This window comes from Peromyscus maniculatus, chromosome 22 (assembly GCF_049852395.1).
Source record: "Peromyscus maniculatus bairdii isolate BWxNUB_F1_BW_parent chromosome 22, HU_Pman_BW_mat_3.1, whole genome shotgun sequence".
NCBI classification, from domain to species: Eukaryota; Metazoa; Chordata; class Mammalia; order Rodentia; family Cricetidae; genus Peromyscus; species Peromyscus maniculatus.
This window is the reverse complement of record NC_134873.1, coordinates 2,267,478-2,294,038: the sequence shown is the minus strand read 5'-3', so window position 1 is coordinate 2,294,038 and position 26,561 is coordinate 2,267,478. Positions and strand designations below refer to the sequence as shown.

The 26,561-nt window shown below is 42.4% G+C and overlaps 1 protein-coding gene and 1 long non-coding RNA gene across 4 annotated transcripts in view; one reads left to right on the top strand and one right to left on the bottom strand.

The window, feature by feature from the left end:
- Positions 1–2,367: 2,367 nt before the first annotated feature.
- Positions 2,368–3,300, bottom strand: LOC143270162 (uncharacterized). The gene is made up of 2 exons (XR_013047140.1): positions 3,111–3,300; positions 2,368–2,692 (listed from the first exon to the last, which is right to left on the bottom strand). It is a non-coding gene; the product is annotated as an uncharacterized LOC143270162 (long non-coding RNA).
- Positions 3,301–3,460: 160 nt separating this feature from the next.
- LOC102926914 (uncharacterized) overlaps positions 3,461–26,561 on the top strand; it is a 150,581-nt gene continuing 127,480 nt past the window's right edge. Inside the window, exons 1-4 of one of the 3 annotated variants that reach the window (XM_076559000.1) lie at positions 3,461–3,603; positions 21,220–21,346; positions 21,549–21,609; positions 22,147–26,446. In XM_076559000.1, the coding sequence (XP_076415115.1) occupies positions 3,601–3,603; positions 21,220–21,346; positions 21,549–21,609; positions 22,147–22,897 (942 nt within the window). In that variant the 5' untranslated portion in view covers positions 3,461–3,600 and the 3' untranslated portion in view covers positions 22,898–26,446. Of the gene's footprint in view, positions 3,604–3,793; positions 4,017–21,219; positions 21,347–21,548; positions 21,610–22,146; positions 26,447–26,561 lie in introns of those variants that run through there. The other 2 variants (XM_076559001.1, XM_076558998.1) reach the window with 2 other exon arrangements.

Here is a 26,561-nt window from a genome sequence, read left to right as displayed (position 1 = left end):
CTAGATTGAAGGGCTAGAAGAGAGTACTCGAGAAACCAGATGGAAGATGAGGAAGAGCCAGATATGGAAGAACAAGATGAGGAAGAACAAGATGAGAAAGAAGGAGATGGGAGAGGAGCTACGATGGGAAGGAACTAGTTGGATGAGAATCTAGATGGGGGTGGAACTAAGATGAGAGAATTAAGATATAACTTAGAGGGAACAGCAGATAAATGTAGAAAGAAATCAAGCAAAAAAGCAGCTAGGCATGAGAGCAGAATAGAAGCTGTGTAGATAAGATTTTATCCCAGAGGAATAAAGTAGATGGATGAAAGAGCTCAGTGTACTTAGATTCTTTTCCTAAAAATAATTTGTGCCATTTGTAACTTCTTTTCTGGGCCCCTGGGAAGAAGATTACTAAGGCTGGACCATAATAATTTTTGAGAGTTTATGTGTGTTTTGTGCATGCCTGAATGTATGTACCTGCATGACTAGTTCTCCCAGAGGACAGAAGAGGAGTCAGATCCCTTTCAGTCACAGATATAGGCATGTGAGACAACCATGCTGTGAGGTGGGTACCAGGATCAGGTCCTCTGCAAGAGCAGCACAGTCTGGACAGCCGAGCCTTCTCTGCAGGCACTGCAGGTTTCTGAAGCTGACAAGCCAGTATCCTTGGAAGATGGTTTACTTAACTTTTCTAACAATAAAAAACATGGCAGCCAAAGCCAAACACTCAATGCACCCTCAGAACAGCACAAGTCACTATAGATGTGTTATAGTTGTCATGGCTGTCTTCATGTTCACAAGTAAGAGGTCCCAAATAAACATGAGCTTATGCTTTGAAATTGCCAGATACTCTATGTGCTGGAATGTGAAGATACTTGACCTGACCCCAGCAGGGTCATCTTGGAAGGGAAAGCCATCTTCAGTCACCCATCACCTACTGCCTCAGTCTCTTTAGCCATTGTTGATAAGTTGTGACAACCTATACCACACGCACCTCTAATCCATCCAGGGGCTGTCACTGAATGGCCAACCACTTCTGTAATCAGATTAGCACGTGACTCCACCTGCTATTTCCCAAGGTGAGGTAGAAGTGAGTAGCCCTGGGACACTAGATCACCTGAGCCAGAAATCATACAGTGAGCCAGACTGAACATGACTGTCAAGTGTTCATGTGGCTTTAAAGAATCCTCAGCAGAAGGCCTGCAGGCAGGACACAGGATAAAATTCCTCCACAGGCAAGTGGGTCACAGCAGTGAGATTCTGACAAAGAAAATAAAACAATGGGAGCATGTTGTAAAAATGCTTATTCTTAATGTGGTGTACTTTTTTACTAATGATGCAGAATTGAGAAAAATGAATCTATAGACTCTTATATCAAGTGGGCAGTAAAATATGTATAATTCAGTCATCAGAATATTACAAGGCTGTATAGTAAATATGGAGTTATTAAGTAAGAACTAATGTTACTGAATGTCAGGAATGAGTGTGTGGGTTCATGCGGGTCCATGGAATGAAGACTCAGAGGCATCTTAAGAATGAATCTAGCCTTTCATGGCTGCAGGGGGTCCAGCCTCAAAGGACTGAAGGACTTGCCCTTCACCGAGGGCATTTTATTTACTCTTTTTTACACTTTAGCCAGTTAATTTCCGTTCTTTCAAAGCAACCTAAAAGGAGCTCCCAGAGACCAAATACCAAGTGTAAATTCCTTGATTTCTCAGGTACCATGGTCTTCCTGGGTTTCCTGAACCAAATTTTGCATAGGCCTTTGGTCCTTGCAGGGCTCTCTGATCCTTGACTCTCAAACAAGATTCACATGGGGTAATAAGAGAAACAAGCCGGGCCGTGGTGGCGCACGCCTTTAATCCTAGCACTCGGGAGGCAGAGCCAGGCAGATCTCTGTGAGTTCGAGGCCAGCCTGGGCTACCAAGTGAGTTCCAGGAAAGGCGCAAAGCTACACAGAGAAACCCTGTCTTGAAAAACCAAAAAAAAAAAAAAAAAAAAAAAAAAAAAATAAGAGAAACAAAAGGTAAGAGAAACTAAAGGTGTGGTTAAACAAAGGAAGGATTAGGGCTAGGTGCTACTCTCTGGAACCAGGCCAGGAGCTCAGCAGGAATGCACTACAAACTAATTTTGACCGCATAGGGTTTAGTTGACTAATATCCTGTATATACATTGATTGGCCTTTTCTACAGAATAATAGTTTAAGAGATTGCATATTTCTGGTGCAATTTTTTTTTTTTTTCGAGACAGGGTTTCTCTGTGTAGCTTTGCGCCTTTCCTGGGACTCACTTGGTAGTCCAGGCTGGCCTCAAACTCACAGAGATCCACCTGGCTCAGCCTCCCGAGTGCTGGGATTAAAGGCGTGCGCCACCACCGTCCAGCTCTGGTGCATTTTTAATAAACTTTCTTTTTACAAAAATGAAGATAATATTACGTTTTCCACAGCTGGCCTGATGTATGGCCGTCCCTGAAACTGACAGGTTTCCTTTGTCCCTTCTCAGTTTCATAGTGAACCCGACTAGTGTCCCCAAAATGAGTCTTCAACTCCCAAGAAGCTAGACAGAATTGAAGTCTGACTCAACAGGTGCCTGGTGATGAGTTTTAAATCCTCAGTTGCTGGGTTCCTCTGCTGCCGATGTAATAAGCCAATCCAGCCAAATTAATAAATCCAGGTTTAAAGAACAGAGCAAAGCAATCCTGGGTGACCCTTGGAAAGGCAGGGGAAGTCACAGGGCAAATATGGCTGCCAGGCCTTAAATAACTTGTAGGCATGGTCTTGAGTAGTCCCATGGAGGGGCTGGCTTTTGGTGGCCTTTGAGGGGGTGGGGGTAACAGGAGGGCAACTCTAGGGGGAGGAGCTTCTGTTTGGGGAGCTTTGAGGGGGCGGGGCTGAGGAGAGAGAGGGGAGGCTTCCACCTGATCACCCCAGACTCTTTAGGTATATGCTATGGATGACAGGGACTGAGGAGGAGCTTCTACCAGAGCACCTGGTTCCTGCAAAGGATCAAGGTACCACATTTTCTCTCTAGCTGGGATAGGGGGAGCCCCTCACCCCACGCTGCAGGCTGCCATGGCACTACAAAGGGTTTGGTGGCAGGGTTGGTCTTCCCAGACCAGACACTTACTCTGGCCCTACTGGGTAACACCTGAGGTCAGATACTTTCTCATAAAATGGCTTCAGTACGTTGACTAGGTTCCTCAGCTGTCTGCCCTCGGTTTGAGTCCTAACATCCTGTGCCCAGGAGGAAGAAGGGGGCGTGCCTACTGAGTGCAGGAAAAGAGCTGGGACTTTGCAGTCCAGGCGTGAGTGCGGCTGTTGCCAATCTCTGCGGGTCTGGGGCAGCTCTGGGCCTAGGGTGGAAGCCAGGGCCGGGCATCATGGGGCTGCCTCTCTTCACAGCACTCTGTCCCCAAAGGAGCTGCTCCCATCACTCAGGCATCACTAGCCAATCATGGCCTCCAGCCGGACTGCCAGTCAGAATGGGGCGGGCACTTCCAGTCTGCCATGCTGCAGGCTCCAGGCTCTGGGTTGAGGGAGCCGCTGGGGTTCCATGTCCTGCGCTGTGACCCGCGGCCGGGAGCTGCGAGGAGAGCGGGGCGAGCTCGGAATCGGCCATGGTGAGCGAGCGGCCGCCGTCCCCACCCGGGGAGGAGGCTCGGGAGCCGGGTGGGGTCCTCGCGGGCCGTGGGAACCGGCGCCCTGACGCCGTGCCCGGTGGGGTCCCGTGAGTCCCGTGAGGTCCTCAGGGTTCCCGCAACTCCCGGGTCCTGCGGCCTCTGAATAAGTTGCCTCTGTGGATCGCGCCCGCGCCTGCGCAGAACACGGGGATGGGGTATGCTGCGTGTGGATAGTGCCTTATTGTGACGTCACCATGCAAAGCAAGTGCGTGCGCCGCTAGCCTAGTCGCCCGGGAAGGCAGATTGGTAACTGACAGGGCCCTGGTCACTCTGGTGTCTTCTGGAAGTTCAGCACTTGGCACTGAACATTCAGGTGTAGATCCGTCTGCAGTTAATTCTGTGCAGGGCGTAAGGTCTGTGCCATTAACACATCTGCATGTGGATGCCTGGGTGGTCCAGTCACGTGTGTCAGCAAGGCCAGACTTACAGGGTTTCCTGGCCTCGTGTGTCACAATTGACTCTCTATTAATTGCGTCTTTATTTCTAAGTTTGCTCTTAAGTTCTGTTGATCTCTTGATTCTTTCCCACACGGTACACTCTTCATTGCGGTTGTGTGCGAAGATTTGAAGTCACATGATCTCACTGTGTGTACTATTTACTCAGCCTTGTGTTGATAATTTTTTTCATTCATGGTGACCTTTAGTCATTAGTTTTCTGTTGTTGATAGGAAAAAAATTAGACTTTTTATTGTACTGATATTTAATCTATAGCTGACATTCTGTACTGACACAATATTGAGGCTTCCTGTCCACGTTGTGGAATTTCTATCCTTTGTTTGAGTTCCTTGATTATTTTAATTGTAAAGTTACAGTTTGGGCTACGGATATTTGTGAAATTTCTTTGTATTTCTGACTGTTTAATCTATGGTGACATATGAGAGATAAGGAAGTAGTATTTTTAATTTACTAAATGTATTTATTTCATGTGCATGAGTGATTTATTTGCCTATATATGTGGTCACCCTGTGTGTGTGTGGTGCCCACAGAAGACAGGAGACATTCCATCACCTGCAACAGGATGCAGGGATGATTGTGTGCCACCAGGTTAGTGCTGGGAACCAAACCCAGGACTTCCGCAAGAGCAGTAAGTGTCTTAACTGCTGAGCCATCTCTCCAGTCGTATACATGACCGATTTTCAAAACTTTAGGTATGTGTGTGCACATGTACACGCTGAAAAGCCAGTGTTAAGAGAGTTGAGGTTTGCTTAACAATCTGTCTTTGGGGGCTGACAGATGACTCAGGAGGTGTGCTGGTTAGCTTTGGTCAGCTTGACACAAGGTAGAGTCAGACTGGCCTGTAGGCAAACTTATGGGGTGTTTTCTTCCTTAATGGTTGATGGGGCCCATCCCACTGTGGTTGGTGCCACCCTGGGCAGGTGGTCCTGAGTTCTGTAAGGGTCAAACTGAGCAAGCCATGCTAGCAGGAGGGCAGTGAGCAGCATTGCTCCAGGTTGACATATATGGAATACATAAGCCTATGGTGTATCTGAGTTAGCAAATCTGTTCCTGGCCAGCTCCTCTTTGTGTGTTAGGTAGAGCTGGAGGCTTGTGATTACTGAAGAGAATGTTCTTTGTTAAGATCTAATAGTGTGCTCTAAGATTGTCTCGATCCCAGTGTGTAGCCCCACAATCCATTGACGTTACTGTCCCCCTAAATCCACTCCTCAATTCTTGGATTAAAAAAGGTTTTTGGCACCTCACAGTGCTAAGTCTACCCATTTGAGTCACAGAGTGGGCTGTCCATGTCAGTAACAGGAAACTTGTTTGTTTTTGGAGCATGGTCGGGTCTCCACTGAGGCCAGAATAGAGGGAATAGTTTATTGTATACATCACAGGGGAAACAGACTAGGCAGTGGCTTGGATTACAAGTTGTTTAATATTAAGACAGTGAGCTGCAGGGGTTTCAGAAGAAGAATCTGATGGGACAGGGCGAGTGCCTTTCTGTGTATTTCCCAGTCTGTTAATTCATTCATGTGAATGAAGGAAAACCAAATTGGTGTGTGTACAGTTTGTGGATGTTACTTTGAGCCACTGAAATTTCCGACTGGACAACTCTCTCGTGTTGGTGAGTGCAATGCTGGTTGTCTCACTTCAGTCAGGTGAGAGAACTGAGACACAGGGCATCTGGCTGTGGCTTGTGTGTCAGCGTACAGTAGTCAGCAGCCAACATTTTACACCGAGAAGATCATACAGTCAGTTATTTATGACATTCCCTCTACCAGGACAGGACCTACTCTTTCACAGTCAGTATAGGTCGGTGTTTTTAAGGTTTATTTTTACCTCTTTTAAACACTGGTTGTTGGAATCTGTGTTAGTGTCCATTGCTGTAAAGAGACACCATGACCATGGCAACTGTTATAAAGGAAAGCATTTAATTGGGGCTGACTTACATTTTCAGAGGTTTAATTCATTGTCATAATGGTGAGGGACATGGTGGCATGCAGGCAGACATGGTCCTGAAGAAGTGCTTGAGAGTTCTACATTTGGATCTGCAGGCAGCAAGAAGAGAGAAGGCCACTGGGCCAGGTTTGGGCCCTTGAAACCTCAGAGCCCACCTGCAATGACACACTTCCTCCAACAAGACCACACCACCTAATCCCTCTCAAACAGTGCCACTCCCTGATGACTAAGTACTCAGTCACAGGGCATATGGGGCCATTCTCAATCAAACACAACAGTGTCACTTCTGTTCTCCACTGACTCCCTGTGGTGATATTGTGTTCCCCAAAATATTGTGCATGCTAATAAACTTATCTGGGGTCAGAGAACAGAACAGCCACTAGATACAGAGGCCAGAAAATGGTGGCACTCACACCTTTAATCCCAGCATTCCAGAGGCAGAAATCCATCCGGATCTCTGTGAGTTCAAAGCCACACTGGAAACAGCCAGGCATGGTGACTCATGCCTTTAATCCCAGGAAGTGATGGCCAGAAGCAGAGAGGTATATAAGGAGTGAAAACCAGGAACTAGAGCCTGGTTAAGCTTTTAGGCTTTTGAGCAGCAGTTCAGCTGAGATCCGTTTGGATGAGGACTCAGAGGCTTCCAGTCTGAGGAAACAGGATCAGCTGAGGAAATGGTGAGGTGAGGTGTCTGTGGCCTGTTCTGCTTCTCTGACCTTCCAGCGTTCACCCCAATACCTGGCTCCAGGTTTGTTTTTATTAATACGACTTTTTAAGATTCGTGCTACAACTCCCAGTTATTAAGAACTTTATTCCTGATGGTGGCGGTGCATGCCTTTAGTCCCAGCACTCCAGAGGCAGTGGCAGGCGGATCTCTGGGTTTGAGGCCATTCTGGTTTAAGAGTGAGTTCTAGGACAGCCAGGGATACACTGAGAAACCCTGTCTCAAACATCCCAGAAAAAGAACAGACTTGATTTGATGTTTCTCAAGTGGTTATTCATGTATTTATTTTGAGAGCAATGTGCTATATAGCCCAGACTTGCCTGATACTATGTCCTTGAGAATTGCCTTGAACATCTAAACCTGCCTCTGCCACCCAGTGCTGAGAATACAGATATGCAGGTCAGAAGGGAAAAGACAAGGGAATGAGTGTCCTCACGGAGCCCAGGCTTTTATTAGGGATTTCTGATGCAGAGGAAGCAGTGCAGGAATCTGCGTCCATTGCTTAACTGCAGGCTGGTGTAGTCACAGCAGAGAAAAGGATGAGGTTGAAAGGATTCCTGTTTTGTCTGCAGTTGAAATTGCCAGTGAGCAGTTAGGAAATCAGTTTTAGGGGATTGATAAATGTCCTGATCAATGTTTATTTGAGTTCCACAGACCGGGGCAACCAAGATTTTGGATAAAGAAGTGAATTTCTTTCTAGAAACCAAATTGCTGTAGTTCTACTAGTTCAACAGAACGAAGAGCTGGACTAAAGGCTGTGGTCCTGCTTAATTGGGCTGTTATTTTGCTGGCTGAAAATGTACAGCCCAAGGGAAAGGTTTTGGGTGATCCTTGGTGTGCTCCAACATAAACTGTTAGTGCCCTAGCATGGGGCCGTAAAGCCTGTTTCAGTGTTCTCAGGAAATTTCTCGGGACTGTAATTCCATCATTTGGACTTTCCCTTCCCTGCTCCCAGCCCCCCATAAATCATTCCTTGCCTTCAAGTTCATGGCCTCCTTTTGCTTTGTTGTTCCTATTTAAATTTGACCTATAGCTTTTTAAAAAACTTATTTAACGTTTAAAAAAACTTTTAAACTTTATTTATGTGCATTGGCATCAGGGCCCCTGGAACTGGAGTTACAGAGCTGTGAGCTGCCATGTGGGTGCTGGGAATTGAACCCAGGTCCACTAGAAGAGCAGCCAGTGCTCTCACCAGCTGAGCCTTCTCTCCAGCCCCCTGAGCTATAGTTTTCTAAAACACCCTTTTCTTCAAACTCTAAGATGCACTCTGTCCTATCTGTGAATGAGAAACTGCAATGGGAAGGAGTCTACTTCTTAGTTTTTGGTTGTGAGCCCAGCCTTTCAAGGCTGAGCCATCTCACCAGCCCACTGTACCTGTTCACCATTGCTTGATTCAACAAGACCAAGGCAGGCCCCTAGTACATAGAATTAACTATTGCATCTTTTTCATTAGTGTGGCTCAAGGTGAATCTCCCTGCTTTGTAGGCGTGGTTTCTAGGTGGAGACATTCACCTGCCTCCATTTAATTTTAGACCTTCATGCAGGCCAGAGGTCCTGTTCTCTTGACCACAGGGCTTTTTTTAGTAGCAGGCCTTAGTTACTACTTTTAACTTGCTCCTTCCTAAAGCCCCTGGACTCCCTTAGCTCAGACATCAGAGCTCCCACACAGGTTTGGCATCTTTGACCTCTGGTGAGGATGAAACTGCTGAGAGTTCCAGTGACACTTCTGGCTTTTTGTCAAGAAAGCAACTGATGCCTTTTGTTTGAGGACTTTTTACCCTCAACGGTTTAGCCAGTTCTTACCTCACCCTCTCTGAAGAAGCAACCATACTGGGATTGGAACAGTTAATCTGGCTTCTTCCAACTGTATTTGGGGTGTGAGGTGGCAGTATTGGGGTACCCCACCAGCGATCTTCCCTCAAAGATCCCAACTGTCAGATGTAGAGAGGAAAGGAGGTCCATGGCTGGTGTCTTGAGGGATTAAAATGTCAAAAGTCCATTAGACTGTCTTGATCTGCTCCCAAGAGCCCCTTCCATTAGACTCCTGGTTCTCCTTTGGCCTCTAAGGTTATTCTCCAGGGTTAGGATTAGAGTTCGCAATGAACCCACCATAGCTTTCACATCCTTTGAAAGTTCTTGCATGAGCTAAGAGTCAGCATGATGCCCTTCCCATGTGGCTTCTAGATGGGAGAGAAGAGATGTTTACCATCATTTCATGTGTATGTTAAAACAATACTGGCTGGTCTCCCTTGGCTATAGGCAGATGCTTCAATGAGCCAAAGTCTGATGTCTTACATCTGGACAACATCTTTTTATCAAGAAGAAAATATTGGTGATATATATTTGTCTAATTAACATCTCCTGTAGACTTAAACTTAATATCTGTGGTGTGTGATCCCTGGGTTGTTATCAAGTCTTTTAGTCTTTGGTTAAACTTTCCTGCTGAGCGCTGAAGACTGTGCAGGTGGCCAAAGTAATTTTTCTTCTCTTTGTCAAGGACAGTTGTGCAACTGATCTCATGTGGGCTTGAGAAGACCTTCAGGGTCCTGTAGCCCTTTTACCAATTGTCCATCAATGTGAGAATGAGTCAAAGCCTTGCTTGACAAACTTGTTTACTTTGAAACCTGGATTGACCCTCCGTTTGGTAGACTTGACAATGTTTTGGATTCATTGAGTGGGGTTCCCTGCTCTCCACATTTATAACCTGTCAATCCCTGTTGTATTTCTCAATGTATCCTTGTCATATTCTCAGTCTAAATAGAGGTTGAACATGAAATGACGCAGACTAAAAGTCCCCTTTTAGAGATGGCTTTCTGTGTCAGGCTGCCTGGATTAGAAAAGGTACGGTATAGTTTATCATATGCAATGTGGGATTATGTACTCGTAGTTTAGAGACTACAGGACACAGAAAACATATAAAATAACTGAAGAAAGAACCAATATTAGGATGTTCTTTTCCCATGGCGTGTTTCTTTCAAAGCAAGTAGAATTAAAGTAAAAGCCTGGGTTCCCAGGGCATGCTTGGGGAGATACAAGAATGGACATCAGAGTGGACCAGAAGAGTCCCAAGTGTCTTTGGGGGAAAAAAAGGCAGGTATGGATGTTCCACGATGGGGTTGGAGCATGAGGTGAGGTGTTAAGACCCAGCGTAGCCTGTGTCTGCAGTCTCTAGCTGCTCACTGGCTGTAGCTTGTCTAGCACCCTGCCTTCTAGTGTTTTGATTCTGTTGGGATGTGTGCTTTCCCAAGATTGGCTCTAGGCTGATGCAAATTCCCATGAGCCTTCCAATTCTAACCATTGTAGAGGATTAGGAACTTTATTGGATTCCTGGCTAGTGTTGGAGGCATGCAGCTAAGAAAATTCTTCACACCCCTATAGAAGCCAGTATACATCAGATAAAGCAATCTGTTAAAAATAAATCAAAGCAATGGGCAGTAGTGGTGCACGCCTTTAATCCCAGCACTGGAGAGAGAGGCAGGCCGATCTCTCTGAGTTCGAGGTCAGCCTGGTCTACAGAGTGAATTCCAGGATAGCCAAGGCTACACAGAGAAACTTGTCCCAAAAAATCAAACAACAGCAAAAATAAATAAATAAATAAATAAATAAATAAATAAATAAATAAATAAAATAAAAAATTAAAAAAAAATCAAAGCAAGCACACCATGGAACTCTAATGCCACCTTATAAGTATAAATGGTATAATCACCTGAAGACTCCCGGAATTTTATGTGTCACCATTTTTTGATTGTGCCATGTGTTTGCATTAACCAAGAAGTCACATAACATTTCTCTTTTTTTAACTGAAACGATTAGAAATGATGATAGCCTAGTCACATGGCTGCTTCCATCGTGATGAGGTCACAAGTCAAGTTGGCAGCAAACCACATGGTTGCTCTCTACTCAAGGTTAGATCAGCTTCATCAGGTACCGGTCCTGGTGAGATCCACACTGCCCAAAGTTTAAATGTGCAGTGGTACACCCTCTTCTTTAAAACGACATTTTAGTGAGGTCAGGGTGACTCTAGAGGAGAGGGTCCCTGTGGCCTGGGCATGTAGGCCCCACACAGCAAAGTAACACAGGAAAGAAGAGTTCTTGACCTCAAGCAGAGACAGTTGAGTCCTCCCGTGTGTCTTCCCACACGGATTGTACTGTGGTAGCCAAGCGTTGTCATCCAGGTGTTTCAACTGCTCCTCAGTCCCCAGACACAGGATGTTACTTGAGCCCATTTTATGCCAGTTGAGTCTGGTCTGGGCTGTGATCATGTTGGCTTGGATTTAAGATCTTCAGAATCCAACTTGTTAAAATAGTTAAATTTAAAACCTTAGTAGCCTTGTGAGGCACTTCTACCCAGTTAGAAATGCAGCTTCCAGATGGCATCGTCTACAACAGGCACACTTCAGCACACCAAGAGACTGACTGCCTTCACTGCTTCCACCAGACCTGATCCAAGGTTCTCAGGTTCTCTGAGAGAACTGGGTAGGGAGGAAAACAAGGGATAATGCCATGCAGTCAGAGAAAAGATAGGAACGCAAACCTAAGGTTGGAGGTACTGTATTGTTTAATCTCTTCTTAGATGGGGTTGGGAAGGTTATATTATGGAAGTCTGTAACCAGGCAGAGGAGTTGACTCCTTCCTGTTACTGGGCAATGTTTCCTTCTTTTGTATTCTCTCTCTGTGTCTGTGTGTCTGTGTCTGTCTGTCTGTCTCTCTCTCACACCCACACACCCCCACACACCCTCTGTCTTTTCCTCTAGAGCTAGCTCTCTCTCCTTAGGTTATGTTCCTTTCATGGTTTATATTGTGCTCATCACCCTCAGCCTCTTATATTCAAATGCTTAGTGTAACAGTAGGAGGTGTGGCCTGTGGGAATAAGTGTATCCCTGTTTGTTAAGGTGTGTCACTGTAGATGGGATTTGAGTTTTCAGAAGGCCACACCAAGGCAAGTGTTTCTTTCTGCCTCCTGCCTGTGTATCAGGATGTACCTGTCAGCCCTATGCCTGCCTACCCTGAATCATCCTTTCATGATAATGCTCTAATCCTCTGGCATTGTGATCAAGCTCCAAACTAGAAACCTTCCTTTATAAGAGTCACCTTGGTCATAATGTGTCTTCACAGGAATAGGACAGTCACTAAGACAGGTTGTTTGAGTAATATTTTAGCATATTATCTGCCTGTTTTCTGCTCATGTCATATGAAATTGAGTAAGGCTGAATGAAAACAATATACTGATTTTTTGACAAAACAGTCCGTCTGTAGCATGGTTATTACTGACGACTCATGCGGATCCATAGTGAAAAAGAGCAACAAGAGGGGCAGAGAACTTGGTAGCTTCAGATGGCTGTCATGTACTGAAACAGAGGTAAGAGTTACCAGGGTGGTTAGCACCATTAAAGAGAAGGCACCCATTTTTCCTTGGAAATATAGAAAAGTTGTCATAAGGGTATTGCCCACCCAGCCAAACATTTGACTATGGAAGGAAAAGGAAGGTGATTCCTGGTCCCAGAAATCACTTTCATACAGAACCTGCTGTTGCTCTGTTCCAATTGGGCCAGATCCACCCAAAGCTAGAACCCTGTGTGGTGGTATCATCTGTGCTACTTTTTCTTGAAAGAAGATAGATGCAAATTTTAAAGGTTATGAATTCTTCTAGACTTAAAGCTCAGCACTTTTGCAGCTATCTGTTTGGCAGGGTCAAGACCTCAGTAAGGAGACAATGAGCTTTTACTAGCATGAATCCGTGTTGATGAAGTCTTGTTTGCATTTTGAGACCACAAAATGTTGAGATACCCAATCTTTGAGACACCTGCCATGAGTAGCTTCATGTATGGAGTGAACTTGGCTAAAGAGTAAAATGTGTGAGAAGTTGCAGTGAGAAAGAGCCATCCTAGCCCTTTGAAACTGAAGTCCTAGGTGTCTGATACAGAGCTGCAGGATTTGGTGTTTGCCCAGCAGGGGTTCAGGCTTGCCTTGGTCCAATATTTCCTTATTTCTTTGGAAAGGAAATGTGTATTCTATGCTATTGCATGTTGGGTAGATATAATTAGTATTTTGATTTTACAGTATGCCACAATCAAGAGATTGCTTTCAGTGTTAGAAGAAACTGGCATTCAAACTGTGTTGGGACTATTACAGAATATGGAGATCTTTGAAGTTAGACTAAATGCATTTTATTTTCATCATGGGTTGACTGTGAGTCTGTTATGGCTTGTGAACATGCGGTGGGTTGAATTGAAAATCTCCTAGGTAGGTTGACTTTGTCTCTGCTTTGTGGCTTTCATTGGGGTGCTTATGGAACCTTTAGGAGGAGCCGCCTTCCTGGAGGAAGTTAGTTCCTGGGGATGGGCGTTGAGTGTTACCTGATCAGCACACTTTGTCATCTCTGTATGTTTTCTGGTGGTTGAAAGTGAGCAGCTTCCTTCCTTCTCATGCAGCCACGCCATCACCACCATTACAGACGCCGTCCCTAAATAATATGAAATAAAATGTAGGCAATTGCTTCTCCTTGCAAAGGCATTTTTCTGGCCTGAGACTTTTATTTTATATTTTTGGGCTTATGGATTTGGCTTTTGTACACGTGAAGCATTTGTCCTTCTAGAAGCTGAGCTTTATTCACATCTTAACTTCTCAGTATCAGCAGAGGGTATCATTTTTTTCCCTCCAGGATGGTATGTATTCATAACATTAATTCTGAGTTCTCCTTAATCATGGTGTCTTAGTTAGGATTGCTATTGATGGAATGAAACACCATGACCAAAAACCATGTTGGCAGAATGAATAGTTTATTTGGCTCACACTTATTGCTGCTTATCTTTGGAGAAGGTGAGGAAAGAACTCACACAGGGCAGGCACCTGGAGGCAGGAGCTGATGCAGAGGCCATGGAAGGGTGCTGCTCACTGGTTTGCTCCTCATAGCTTGCTCAGCCTGCTTTATTAATGAACCCAAGACCACTAGCCCAGGGATGACTCTTTTATTCTTCTCACCACACTGCTTGTTTATGTTTTCCTGGATTTCTTTAAGGGATTTATTCATTTCCTCTTAAGGATCTCTATAGCTCCTACATGTAGCTAGAGTTTTCCTGCCTTGCCCACAGTCAGGACAAATCTTTGTCACCTGCCAATCCCACAGCCGCTCAGACCCAACCAAGTAAACACACAGACTTATATTGTTTACAAACTGTATGGCCATGGAAGGCTTCTTGCTAACTGTTCTTATATTCAGGGGGTCTTGGCTGGTCAAACCTGATGTATCTTAATCTGGAACAAATCCATAGCCTTTGGCTTTCTGTGGAAACAAAAGCAGAGTCTCCTTTCCAAAGCAACACATCCTTACATCCAAATTTTGAAGTCAAGGTATCTTTAATATATACATATTGGTTTAACTCAACATCTTTTACAATCAAATGTTTTTCTGCAGTTAAAAATCCCAAAGACAACATTATCCAGATTCTCTGTGTAATATTCATCTTTATGTGGCTTATTTTTTATATTAATTTTACTGTCTCTTTAAAGACTTTATTTTTAAAACTGCATTTGTTTATATAACTGTATATATCACCTTTTTGTCTCTTTAAAGCCTACGTATGTTTTACACACATTGTAAAGCATTTAAAGTCTTGTTCCATCTGAATCTGTCTTATTGTGAATCTATTGCTTTAAACTGCAGCATTTGTAAGACTGAAACGGTGCTATGGCTGCTGACTCCGCCCACCTCAGCTTCCCAACATGGTGGTGGTACGTTTACCGCCAGCTCTGGGAGCTATCGTGGGTCTATGCTTTTATCCAAGCAGCGTGTAGCCCAGAAACCTCTGTTTTAGTTTTATACTAGCAATGGCTAAATCCACCACGCAGCTTAATGGCCACTTGCAGAGGCCTCATTCCCACCATACTGCAGGTCGAGCTCGCACACCAGGAACCCACCAGTAGCTCAAACCAGCAAGCTGCCACTCATTTGAGAGAGATAATTAGGAAGCTGTTTTTAGCTCCATTTTAGAATCTTTTCTCAGGTTTTAGGTAGAAACTCTTGCCAACACATTGGGCACCATTTGTGGTGGTATTCTAATTGTACTGAAATGTGATTTTGATTGTATGTTAATAAATAAAGTTACCCGGGGGTCAGAGCTATTAGAGCCATAGCAGGAGTGTGGCCTTGGTGGCACACGCCTTTAATCCCATAGATCTCTGTGTGTTCAGGGATACAGCCAGCATTGGAGACATATACCTTTAAGACCTGGGGGACTGTACATACAGACAGTGACGAGGCATTCACGTGTTTGGGTTTACAACCAATGAGAAGGCAGAACAAAATACTATAAAAAAAAATGGACAGACAGGATATAGCTCTCTTTCGGGAAGCTGGGACACTGCAGGAGGAAGGGTGAGATTTTAGCTCTGAGCTCTGACCTCTCGGCTTTTTCTTTTACATTGTTTCTGTGTTTCTTATTTAATAAGACTGTTGGTTACATCTACACCTACAGGCAATTTTAAGGTCTTTTTTTGTATTTCACCTATGTTGGAATATTCAAAGCCTGATGTGGTAGAATAGCTGGGCTCTACTGGAGACTTATTGCCCTGACTGTCATAGATTGTCTTTTTATGCTGTCATCTAGGCTTCTAGGATTGGGATGATCATAGGTCTAGGACAGGTTCTGATTTCTGGGTTTGTCTTTGTTGGTGGGTGTTTTGCTTCTTGATTTCTGTTTCTTGTCTGCATTTCCAGGGAGTGGAATGGCTATGTGTTGCCTGGTAGGACATTTTCTTTGCACCTGATAGTTTTGGCCAATGTGGTTCCAGGTAAAGTGTGCTGCTGGGTATTGGGAGCTGACACTTAAGAATAGGGATAGGCTAGAGATCGGAAGGGATTCACAGTAGGGAGCAGAATAGAGTGTTCCACGAGGATCTGCTTGTTTCATCCGCTTGGAATGGAGGGAGATGGTGAAAAGAGGTCACTGCAGAGGGTCTTCTATGGCCCTGGGGATGAGACTCTCAGGTGGATCTAGAGCAACAAAAGGAGAGGGTAAGATATACAGACAGCCTGCCTGCTTCCCTGATGGGAGTGGTCTGTTGGATAGCTGGATGTATCTTTTGGTTAGCAGGATGTACCTGCTGGAATTGGGGCCTGGGATAAATCAACAAGTGTGGAGAGGGAGGTTAGAGGGGAGAAGATCTGCAGGATCCACAGGAGATATGGGCAGAGGGGGAGGAAGTCTGCAGCTGGTGTCCTGTTGCAGAGGTAGAGATGAGACCTGGGGTATTGGGTTTGGAGTAGAGGAAAGGATGTGAAGGTCTTCAGTTAGCTTACCTGTTTCCCCAGCCTGCTCAGCTGGTGTGTTATGGTGAATGCCTGATGGTGTTGGGGGCTGGGGTACTGAGATGTGTTGGGGGAAGGAAGGTTGGAGGAGATCTTTGTGATCCATTGAGGATGGGGTCAGAGAGGAAAGGGAGAACACAGCAGGTTTTCTGCTACAAAGGTGGGGATGAGTCTGGGGAGATGCGATCTGGAGAACAGGAGAGGTGTGGATCCACCATCATCAGCCCACTTATTGTCAAGAGCTAGGTCACTGTCACAGTCTGAACAAAGCAAAAACAAATGTCAACAGTGTAAATAACTCAATGTCCAATTATCTCGGACTCACTGTCTTCTGGGCTCCTCCAAGGGACTCCAGTCACTTCTCTAGCTCTGCCCTCTGCAGCACACACAGCCTGTCTTCCAGGTTCCAGCTGCCTCCAGTTCACTGCTGCTGCTGTAGTCATCCCATGGAACTGGCATCTCCAGTGTGCTCAGGCCTCTTGCTGCAACTGGTCTGAAGTTTCACCAATAGCCTCTCCTAGGCTTTCTTTGTGGTGCTAAACCTCAACTTCTCTGCATAACTCCATTCAAATGACCTCTCACAATGCCAAGCCTCAGCTGCCCTTCATGACTCCTTCATGCCTTTAAAACCAGTACCGCCTGGGTGACTGTTACAGTACTAAGTTCACCTGCCAGTGCAAGGTACAACCTTGGCCACTGTGTTGTTTGGAAAGAAAATAACCCCCTAAGGATATAGGACTATTGGGAGGTGTGGCTTTGTTGGAATAGGTATGGTCTTGTTGAAGGAAATATGTCACTCTGATGGCAGGCTTTGAGGTCTCATATATTCTCAGGCCTCACTCAGTCTGATGCACAGGCCACTTCCTGTTGCTTGCAAGATATAGGACTCTCAGCTATTTCTCCAGCACCATGTCTGCCTGCAAGCCACCATGTCCTACCATGAGGATAATGGACTGAACCTCTGAACTGTAAGGAAACCACCCCAATTAAATGTTTTCCTTTATAAGAGTTGTCATGGTCATAATGTCTCTTCATAGCAATAGAAACTCTTTGGAGAGCCTGCTCCAAGACCACCTCCAGAGTATGCAAAAAAAAAAAAATCCACAAATAGGGTGAGGGCTAGACTTTTTTTTTATCTCAGGGGTAGCAAAAAAAAGCACTCACGCCTTCTGATGATAACTTTCTCTTTTAGTTGATCTTGAAAAATCTCTCTGTACCTACATAACTAAGGCAAATAGGAATTATCTCTCTCTCCACACAGCTATATTCTCCACACAGTAACATCTCTTTCCACACAGCCATGTATCTCTGTCACAGCTACATCTCTTCACATGCTTCTTCTACATTCTCCACCTCTATCTCTCTTTACATCTCTTTCTCATATAACTACATCTCTTGTTTCATACTTCTTCTTACATCCCTCATGCACACTTCTCCCTCTGTATACACAAATACATCTCTCTTTCAACACACACATACACACACACACACACACACACACACACACACACACACACACACCTTCAGCATCAAACTCTGGACATTTATTTGTTAAACATTTTCAGGTCTGACCCATTCTCATAACACAAGATAAGTCACACAGTTTTTCACAAGCTAGAGATGTCATGCCAACTGGGCATGGCGAGTAAAGTAAGCACGTAGATCTGAGTGGTAGGGTTCTCAAACAGAAAGTGACATTGAAATTCAGGGCTTAACAATAAACAATTAGTTGGCTGAACTTTGAGTGGTAGGGCTACATACAGAAAGTCAATTACTTTAGGGGGTTATGTCTCAATGTTGTCAGCCAGACTTTGGTTTAACAGACACGTGGGAACTTGTCCTTGTGTATTCTCTGCAGGGGCAGCTAGTCTGTTTTGAATTTGCTCTAAAATCTAAAATTAGCTGTCTTTGTGACTGAGAATACTGTTACTTGCCTATGTCAATTATGAAAAATAACCTAGTATTATTTCTATTCATCAAAATTATACATCTTATGCAGAAATCATCTTCCTGACCATCCACAGCTGTATGTGTGTCCAAACACAATCAGTGGGGAAAATATTCATAGCTGTTTTAAGGGAAGAAATGTAGTGACAGGTGAGAAAAAATTACAGAGAGAAGCAACCAGTCATTTACAGTCAGTAACCCCACAGCTTTGAAAGTCAGGCTCCCCATCAGAGAATTATCTAGTGAGTCAACCTGCTGAACACTGGTTGTCACCTGCTGTATATTCCCATGACCTCTGGTAAAGCCATTGCTACCAGCAGCTCTCAGCAAAACTCTAATGAAGAGAGCCACCTGTGGTACACAGCTTCTGTGTACTGACTCTGAGGAAACACTGCCCAGAAGATTTCACCTCAATGATGCTGGTCTTTTCTATCACTGCGAATTTCTCAGCTCCAGCTAACCAGCATCAGTTGTCTCAATAAGGCAAAGGTTTTATTTCAGTGGTTCTGGTCTCTTGTTAATCACAGTAGATTTTTTCAGCTCCAGTGGACCAGAGAGCATAGATTCTTTACACAAAAGGTCTGGTAGAATCTTTACTTCCTTCTGAAATGTCAGAAGCCAGGCCTCCATCTTCTGCACTGCTCTCAATATTCTTATCTTCCAAGCTCCTACAGAACAGTTTGCTGAGCTCTCAGCATTCAATGGCTTTTCTCACCCAAAGTTCCAAAGTCCTTTCACGGTCCTTCCCAAACAACATGGTCAAGTCTGTAAGCAATACCCAATGATACTGGTACCAACTTGTCTTATTTAGGGTTTCTATTGCTGTGATAAAACACCACAGCTAAAAAAGAAGTTGAGGAGGAAAGGGTTCATTTGGTATATACTTCCATATCACTGCACATCAAAGGAAACCAGGGCAGGAACTCAAACAGGGCAGGAACCTGGAGGTAGGAACTGATGCAGAGGCCATGGAGGGGTGCTGCTTACCAGCTTTTTCCCCATGACTTGCTCAGTCTCCTTTCTTATAGAACCCAGGACCATCAGTCCAGGGATGGCACCACCCACAGTGGGCTGGGCCCTCTCTGCCAATCATTAATTAAGAAAATGCCCTACAGACCTGTCTACAGCTGGATCTTTTTTTTTTTTAAAAGATTTATTTATTTATTATGTATACAGTGTTCTGTCTGCACATATGCCTGCAGGCCAGAAGAGGGCACCAGATCTCATTCCAGATGGTTGTGAGCCACCATGTGGTTGCTGGGAATTGAACTCAGGACCTTTGGAAGAGCAAGCAGTGCTCTTAACCTCTGAGCCATCTCTCCAGCCCCAGCTGGATCTTATTGTGGCATTTCCTTACCTGTGGTTCCTCCTCTCAGATAACTAGCTTGTGTCAAGTTGACCTAAAACTAGCCAGCACACATTGGATTACAGGTGCTTAACATTCTCCCTACCTTTCTGTATGTTTTTAAGTTTTCTTAAATTTTTTTTTTTTGTTTTGGTGTGAGTTGTTGTTTTGGTTTTTTGAGACAGGGTCTCATTATAGAACAGCTTTGGCTGTCCTGGAATTAGATCTATAGACCAGGCAGGTCTCAAACTCAGAGATCCACCTGCCTCTGCCTCTTGAGTGCTGGGATTAAAGGTGTGCGCCACTATCCACTAGGCAAGTCTTTTGAATTAAAAAAAATATACATGCTTGAGTCTCTTGCCTATATATATGAATGTGAACCAATCATGAGCTGTCCATGTAACTGTCTTATTAAAATAGAAACACAGAGCCAAATGCAGACTTGAAAGCCCAAGAGATCAGAGTAATAGCTAAGAGCTAAAAACCCTTTCTTACCCTTTGCTGCCGCTGCTGTCCTTTCCCTCAGAAAGAGACCTAATTCCTGTGTGTCTGTCTTTTTATTGACTTTCTGTTCTGCCTTCTCATTGGTTGTAAACCCAACCACATGACCTCCTCATCACTGCCTGTCTACACAGACCTCCAGGTCTTCTGTGGTTGGTATTGAGATTAAAGGCGTGTGTCTCCATGCTGGCTGTATCCTTGAACACACAGAGGTTTGCCTGTCATGTGATCTGGATTAAAGGTGTTCACCACCACCACTGCTCAGTTTCTGCTACGGCTTGCTATTATCTCTGACTCCCAGGCAACTTTATTTATTAACATACAAATAATATCACATTTCATTACAAATAAAATATCACCATATTTCTCCTTTTCTATTTTAATAAAAAGTAAAAAGGAAAAAAGTTTAACTAATATAAGAAAAACTATATATAAAAGTACAATAGCTATATACCATATATACAAGCAATAAATACCTCAACAATGTCTAGTCCACTGAAGTCAGAAGAACATATTGTCTTCTCTTGGTCTGGAGTTACAGATGGTTGTGAGCCTCCAGATGAGTGTGAGGGATTGATTAAAATCTTCTGCAGAGCAGCACAGTATCCTAGCTGTTGACCCAACTTTACACTCTAATTTTTTTCTGATTCAGCATTTCCTTTGCTAATGTTTTGAGAACGTTTTATGTCAGTCAGTAATTTATTGAAATTTGTTCACAGAAATATCATATTATAGTTTAAACTGGCCCTCTCTATAGTTTTCTGGAAGACCAGTATGGAAGTGGAATGAATGTTTGAGTCTTTGGAGGAATTTTGATTGAGCCCCTGAGTGGTTTTTTTCCCTTTGTTTTTGTTTGTTTGTTAGAGACAGAGTCTCACTAGGTAGCTCTTATCTGTCTTTAAAAATCTCTATATAGACCAGACTGGCCTCAAAAATCGCAGCAATTCACCTGTCTCTGCCCTTCCGAGTTTTGGAATTAAATGTGTGTACCACCATGCACACCCTTGTTTATTTCTTTTTTGACGTTAGGAATTTTGATACAATTTTGCTGATGTATACTCAGTAGCATTGCTCTGTTCCTATGTCTTTCTTTATTATGTTAGTAGTCATTTCTCTTGCCATGTCATAATCTATTCAGTGGGCACACAATTGAGAGGCATGATCTTCTTTCCTGGTCCTTCTACAATGACTTGGTGACAGCATTTGAAATTCTGTGACATGGAATAAATGTATGGAGCACACAGATTCATGTAAATGTATTCTCAATGAAGTATATTTGTACAGTTCAGTCAGTCTCACCATTTCTATTACATACATATGTGGGATACTTTAGGATACAATGACCTATGAGGATGTGCATGTGAACTTCACACCTGAAGAGTGGGCTTTGCTGAATCCTTACCAGAAGAGTCTCTATGAAGAAATGATGCTGGAAACCTGCAGGAAACTCACTGCTATAGGTAGGAATGCTAGATTTTTGTCATGTTTTACAAAGGGGACAAGCATTTCTTGATCGTTGATACTCTCGGGGGATTTCTGTTGTGATAAAGGAAGAATGTGGTGAATATGTCAGGGATGGTTCTCAGGTTCAACAAAGATAGTGACTTAAATTTTGCATAATTTCCTATAATATATCATACATTTTGTGGTACTGTATTTTAGGCTACAAATGGGAAGACCAGAATATCGAAGAACATCGTCCAAGTTCTGGAAGCCATGAAAGGTAATTTTCATATACAAGCTGATACATCTGTATCTCTGAAGAAATTTTAATGTGCCCTGAAGCTTTAAGGAATGGCAACACTGTAAATAAGCACAGGTTTATGATGACTATTAAATACCCACAAAACCATGTACCTCAATGTCAAGTAGGTGATCCATGTATCCAAGGCATTTCTTTAAGAAAGAAGACAATGAAACAAGTTAACACGTGACACTATTTTAATGATAGCCCATGAGATCCATTTTGGACTGTTCATCCCTTTATTTTCATACCATTTATATAGGCATATACATTGATTAGGGGGATCAGTGTCTGTCCAAGATCTTGTATATGCAAATAGTCCATAGTAAATTTAGTGTTACTCATATACTTATAAAAACTTACCATAGTTTATTGAGAGGGGCAATTTATGAGAGTCAAGAAGGTTGTCATAGTGGAGAAACCTTAATCTCTATACCACATCTCTATGAGGAACAAAAAGTTAGATTGTGTGAATGCAATGTGAAAACCTTTTCTTTGTTATTCTTCCTTTAATAGGTATCTCATCTGTCCTTCTGGCTACAAACCATTTGAACATAAGGGATATGGGAAGAAGCAATGTACCTCTCTCTCTCCTACAACAGTTAGAAGATATGTTGGAGTGCCCACTATGAGCAGACTTGGTGAATGTGATACAAGTTTACAATTAATTGGTTTTCCAACTACACTGGGAATACATCAACAAACTCACACTGAAGAAAAGCCTTATGATTACAAGGAATGTGGGAATTCTTCTGTCTGTGCTTGTTCACTTTGCAAATGTAGTGTGACTCACAGTATAGAAAAATGTTATGCATGCAATCAGTGTGGTAAAACTCTGAGTTCTTCCAATTCTGTTCAGAAATGTGAAAAAACTCATATGGGAAGAGGAAGTGATAAATGTGAATCATCTACTAATGGCTTTAACCATCACAGGAATCTTCAAACACACAAAAGAACCCATAATGAAGAGGATCTCTATGAATATAATCAACATGATAAAGACTTTAGATCTGATTCCTCTTTACAATTACACCAAAGAACTCATGTGGAAGTAGAATCCTATAAATATAATCAAGGTGCAAAAGACTTTGCACATTTCACTGGTCTCCAGTATCCTGAAAATATTCATACTGTGACAAACCCTATGTATGTAATCAATGTGGTAAAGCCCTTTCAAGTCACCATTATCTTAAAATACATGAAAGAATTCATACTGGAGAGAAACCCTATATATGTAATCAGTATAGTAAAGCTTTTGTACATTTAACTAATCTTCGAAATCATGAAAAAACTCATGCTGGGGAGAAACCCTATGAATGCAGTCAATGTGGTAAGGCCTTTTTATGTCGCAGTAATCTTAAGACACATGAAAGAAGCCATACTGGAGACAAACCCTATGTTTGTAATCAATGTGGTAAAGCCTTTGTAACTCGCTGTAAACTTCAAATGCATGAAAGTACTCATACAGGAGTGAAACCCTGTGGGTGGAATCAATGTGATAAAGCCTTTGCACAAATCAGTCGTCTTCAAATAATTACAAAAACCATACTGGAGAGAAACCCTATGAATGCAGTCAATGTGGTAAAGCCTTTTGAAGTCATAGTAATCTTAAGACACACAAAAGAAGTCATACAGGAGACATACCCTTTGAATGTAGTCAGTGTGGTAAAGCCTTTGCACATTTCAGTCGTCTTCAAAAACATTACAATAATCCATACTGGAGAGAAATCATATGAATGTAATCAATGTGGAAAAAACCTTTAGAAGTCACAGTTATCTTCAAACACATCAAAGAATTCATACTGGAGAGAAGCCCTATGCATGTAATCAGTGTGGTAAAGTCTTTGTAAGTCGCAGATATCTTCAATACATGGAAGAATCCATACTGGAGAAAAGCCCTATGTATGTGATCAATGTGGTAAAGCCTTTGCACATTCCACTAGTCTTCGAAGTCATGAAAAAATTCATACTGGAGAAAAACCCTATGAATGTAATCAATGTGGTAAAGCCTTTACATGTCGCAGTAATCTTCAAACACATGAAAGAAGTCATACTGGAGACAAATTCCATGAATGTAACCAATGTGGTAAAGCCTTTGTAAGTCGCCGTAATCTTCAAATACATGAAAGTACTCATACAAGAGTAAAACCGTATGAATGTAATCAATGTGATAAAATCTTTGCACATATTATATATCTTCAAAGGCATGAAAGAAGTCATACTGGAGATAAACCATTTAAATGTAATCAGTATGGGAAAGACTTTACACAATGTCGTTTTCAAAAACCATGCTGGAGAGAAACCCTATGCATGCAGTCAATGTAGTAAAGCCTTTGCTAGTAGCAGTAATCTTCAAATACATAAAAGAACTCACACTGGAGAGAAGTCCTATGAATGTAATCAATGTGGTAAAGCCTTTGTAAGTCATCGTAATCTTCAAATACATGAAAGTACTCATACAGGAGTAAAACCCTATGGATGTAATCAATGTGGTAAAGCCTTTGCACATATCATTTATCTTCAAAGACATGAAAGAAATCATACTGGAGACAAACTATGAATGTATTGAATGTGACTTGCCATTGCAGGTCACAGAAGCCTTAAAAAAAAAAAAAGGTGCTCTTATACTGGAGAAACACCCAATGAATAATTGATGTAGTAAAACTTTGCAGGTCAGTGTAATCTTCACACATCAAAGAAGTAATAGTAAAGAGAAACCCTACAAATGTCAATGTGATAATGCCTCTTTATGTTACAGTCTTCTTCAAAGGCATGACAGGATTACTCCTGGAGAGAAACACCATGAATCTAGTAAATTCAGTAAAGCTTTGCACACCACACACAGTGTTCTCACTGAGCTGTCTCACTGGTGCTCAAGTAAGATTAGTAGAAGCATTCTATCAGTCAAATATCTTTTTTCAAATTGTAAACAAATTGTCATCCAAGGATAGAGGAGCACAGAATAATTTGAATAATAAAACTTATTTGAAGTATCAGCTTCACTTATTTGCAAATGAAAATAGTTTTTATCCTGCCATCCAGTTTCTTTTCAATTGTGTTAGTTTATTCTAAGGACTAAATGCTTGTTCCTAACACTTTCTTAGAAACACAAATGAATGACAGGGAATTGTCTCAGTGTATAAAAGTGATTGCTGCTAAGGTTGATGACCTGAGTTCAGTCTCAGGGATACACTACACAAACCAGTTTTTCTTTGATTACTACACTTAGGCTGTGGCATATGCACACCACACACCTGCACACATGAATATCTTTGAAACTAAAGTAAGTAATTAGTGAGATCACTCACCTGCTTAAGGCACTTGCTCCCAAACTTGACTACCTCAGTTTGATCTTTAGTACTGACACAGGAGAAGTAGAGAATACACACCTGTAAATTATCCTCTGCCTGTCACATCCACAACATGGCACTGGTGTTACATACTGTTAAAAATTTCTAAAGAGATGAAATTAACAAAGCAAAAAAAGTAACCAAAATATTGAGGACATAGGAAATGATTTTCCAATTGAAATTAATACGTTATTGTACTCCATGATATGTCACTCTTCAATAAAATAGACAGCTTGTGATTAAGTCCTACATTATTTGTCTCTGATTCAAAGATAGGTCATTTTATAAACATCTCAGCTGGGTGTACTGGTGCACTTTGGAGAGAGGCAAATGGATGTTGCTGAGTTTGAGGCTATCATGGTCCACACAGTGAGATCCTGGATACTTATTGCCTTGTAGAGAGATCCTGTCTCAAAAAAGAAAGAAAGAAAGAAAGAAAGAAAGAAAGAAAGAAAGAAAGAAAGAAAGAAAGAAAGAAAGAAAGAAAGAAAATTTAAGTAACTGTGGCATATATCACATTATGGAATTTTTCCTGACTTAATCTGGCTTCATCTCTACTCAACTAAACCCTTCATTGTCTTCACTCAGATCAAGAGAACTATGTTAAGAATGGCATTTAGAAGCAATGTGCAGAGTCCATTCACAGAGGGAAAGAAATTCATTGAGTCCTTCAATGACCATGTAGCAGGGATTTTCATCATATCCATGTGAGAGAAGATAGAAGGAGTCATGGAACGAGTACTTCTGCTGTAAGATACCCATGTTTAGTTCCTGGCACCCACATCAGATAGCACAGAACTAGTTGTATTCCAGCTCTAGGAGATCTGATGCATTTGTCTGGCTTCCTTGCATGCCAGATATGCAAATGGTGTAAAGACAAACATTTTATATATTTTTATATAATAAATTTTTCAATTATAAAAATAAAAATTTGAAAGCCCTTTTAAAAATATGGAGTCATATATATAATATATAATATATATATGGTTTAAATACATGTGTGTTTGAGAGAGAAAGAGACTACATATTATAAAAAAGGCTTTCTTATGTATTTTTTTTTTTTACAAATTTAAATAAAAATAATTTAATTTAGGTATATTGTCAGAACATGGTCCTGGAATGGAATCATGTAAGGAGATTTCTGAATGCTTGGGAGAACACTCCCAAAAATACAAGAGTCTTGTGTCCATACTTTCCTCGAAAAACAAAATAGTTCTTAGAAAAACTTTTATGCTCCTCCCAGGTGCAGCAGATAAGAGTGGGGTTACATCAGATTACTCATTATTGCTTGCTGTTGTTATTCAATTAAATGTTTAAACTATTCTTTATATGCCTGTATGGAAAAACATGTCTGGCTTGTCTTTGTCATTGTTTACAGCTTGAAGTCATGAAAACCTTATTAATATGACCTTGTTAACCCTCAGAGTATAAAGTGTTGGGCCATGAATAACGTCGTCTATGATGTGTGACTTTTGTCTGCCTCATTTATCAGCTCTGTTCTTCCAGATTCCCCTCTAGAATGGTGACAAGTTGCACCTGAGCAGGGACTAGGTCAGCTACAAAAGAAGAGAGTGGGCACCC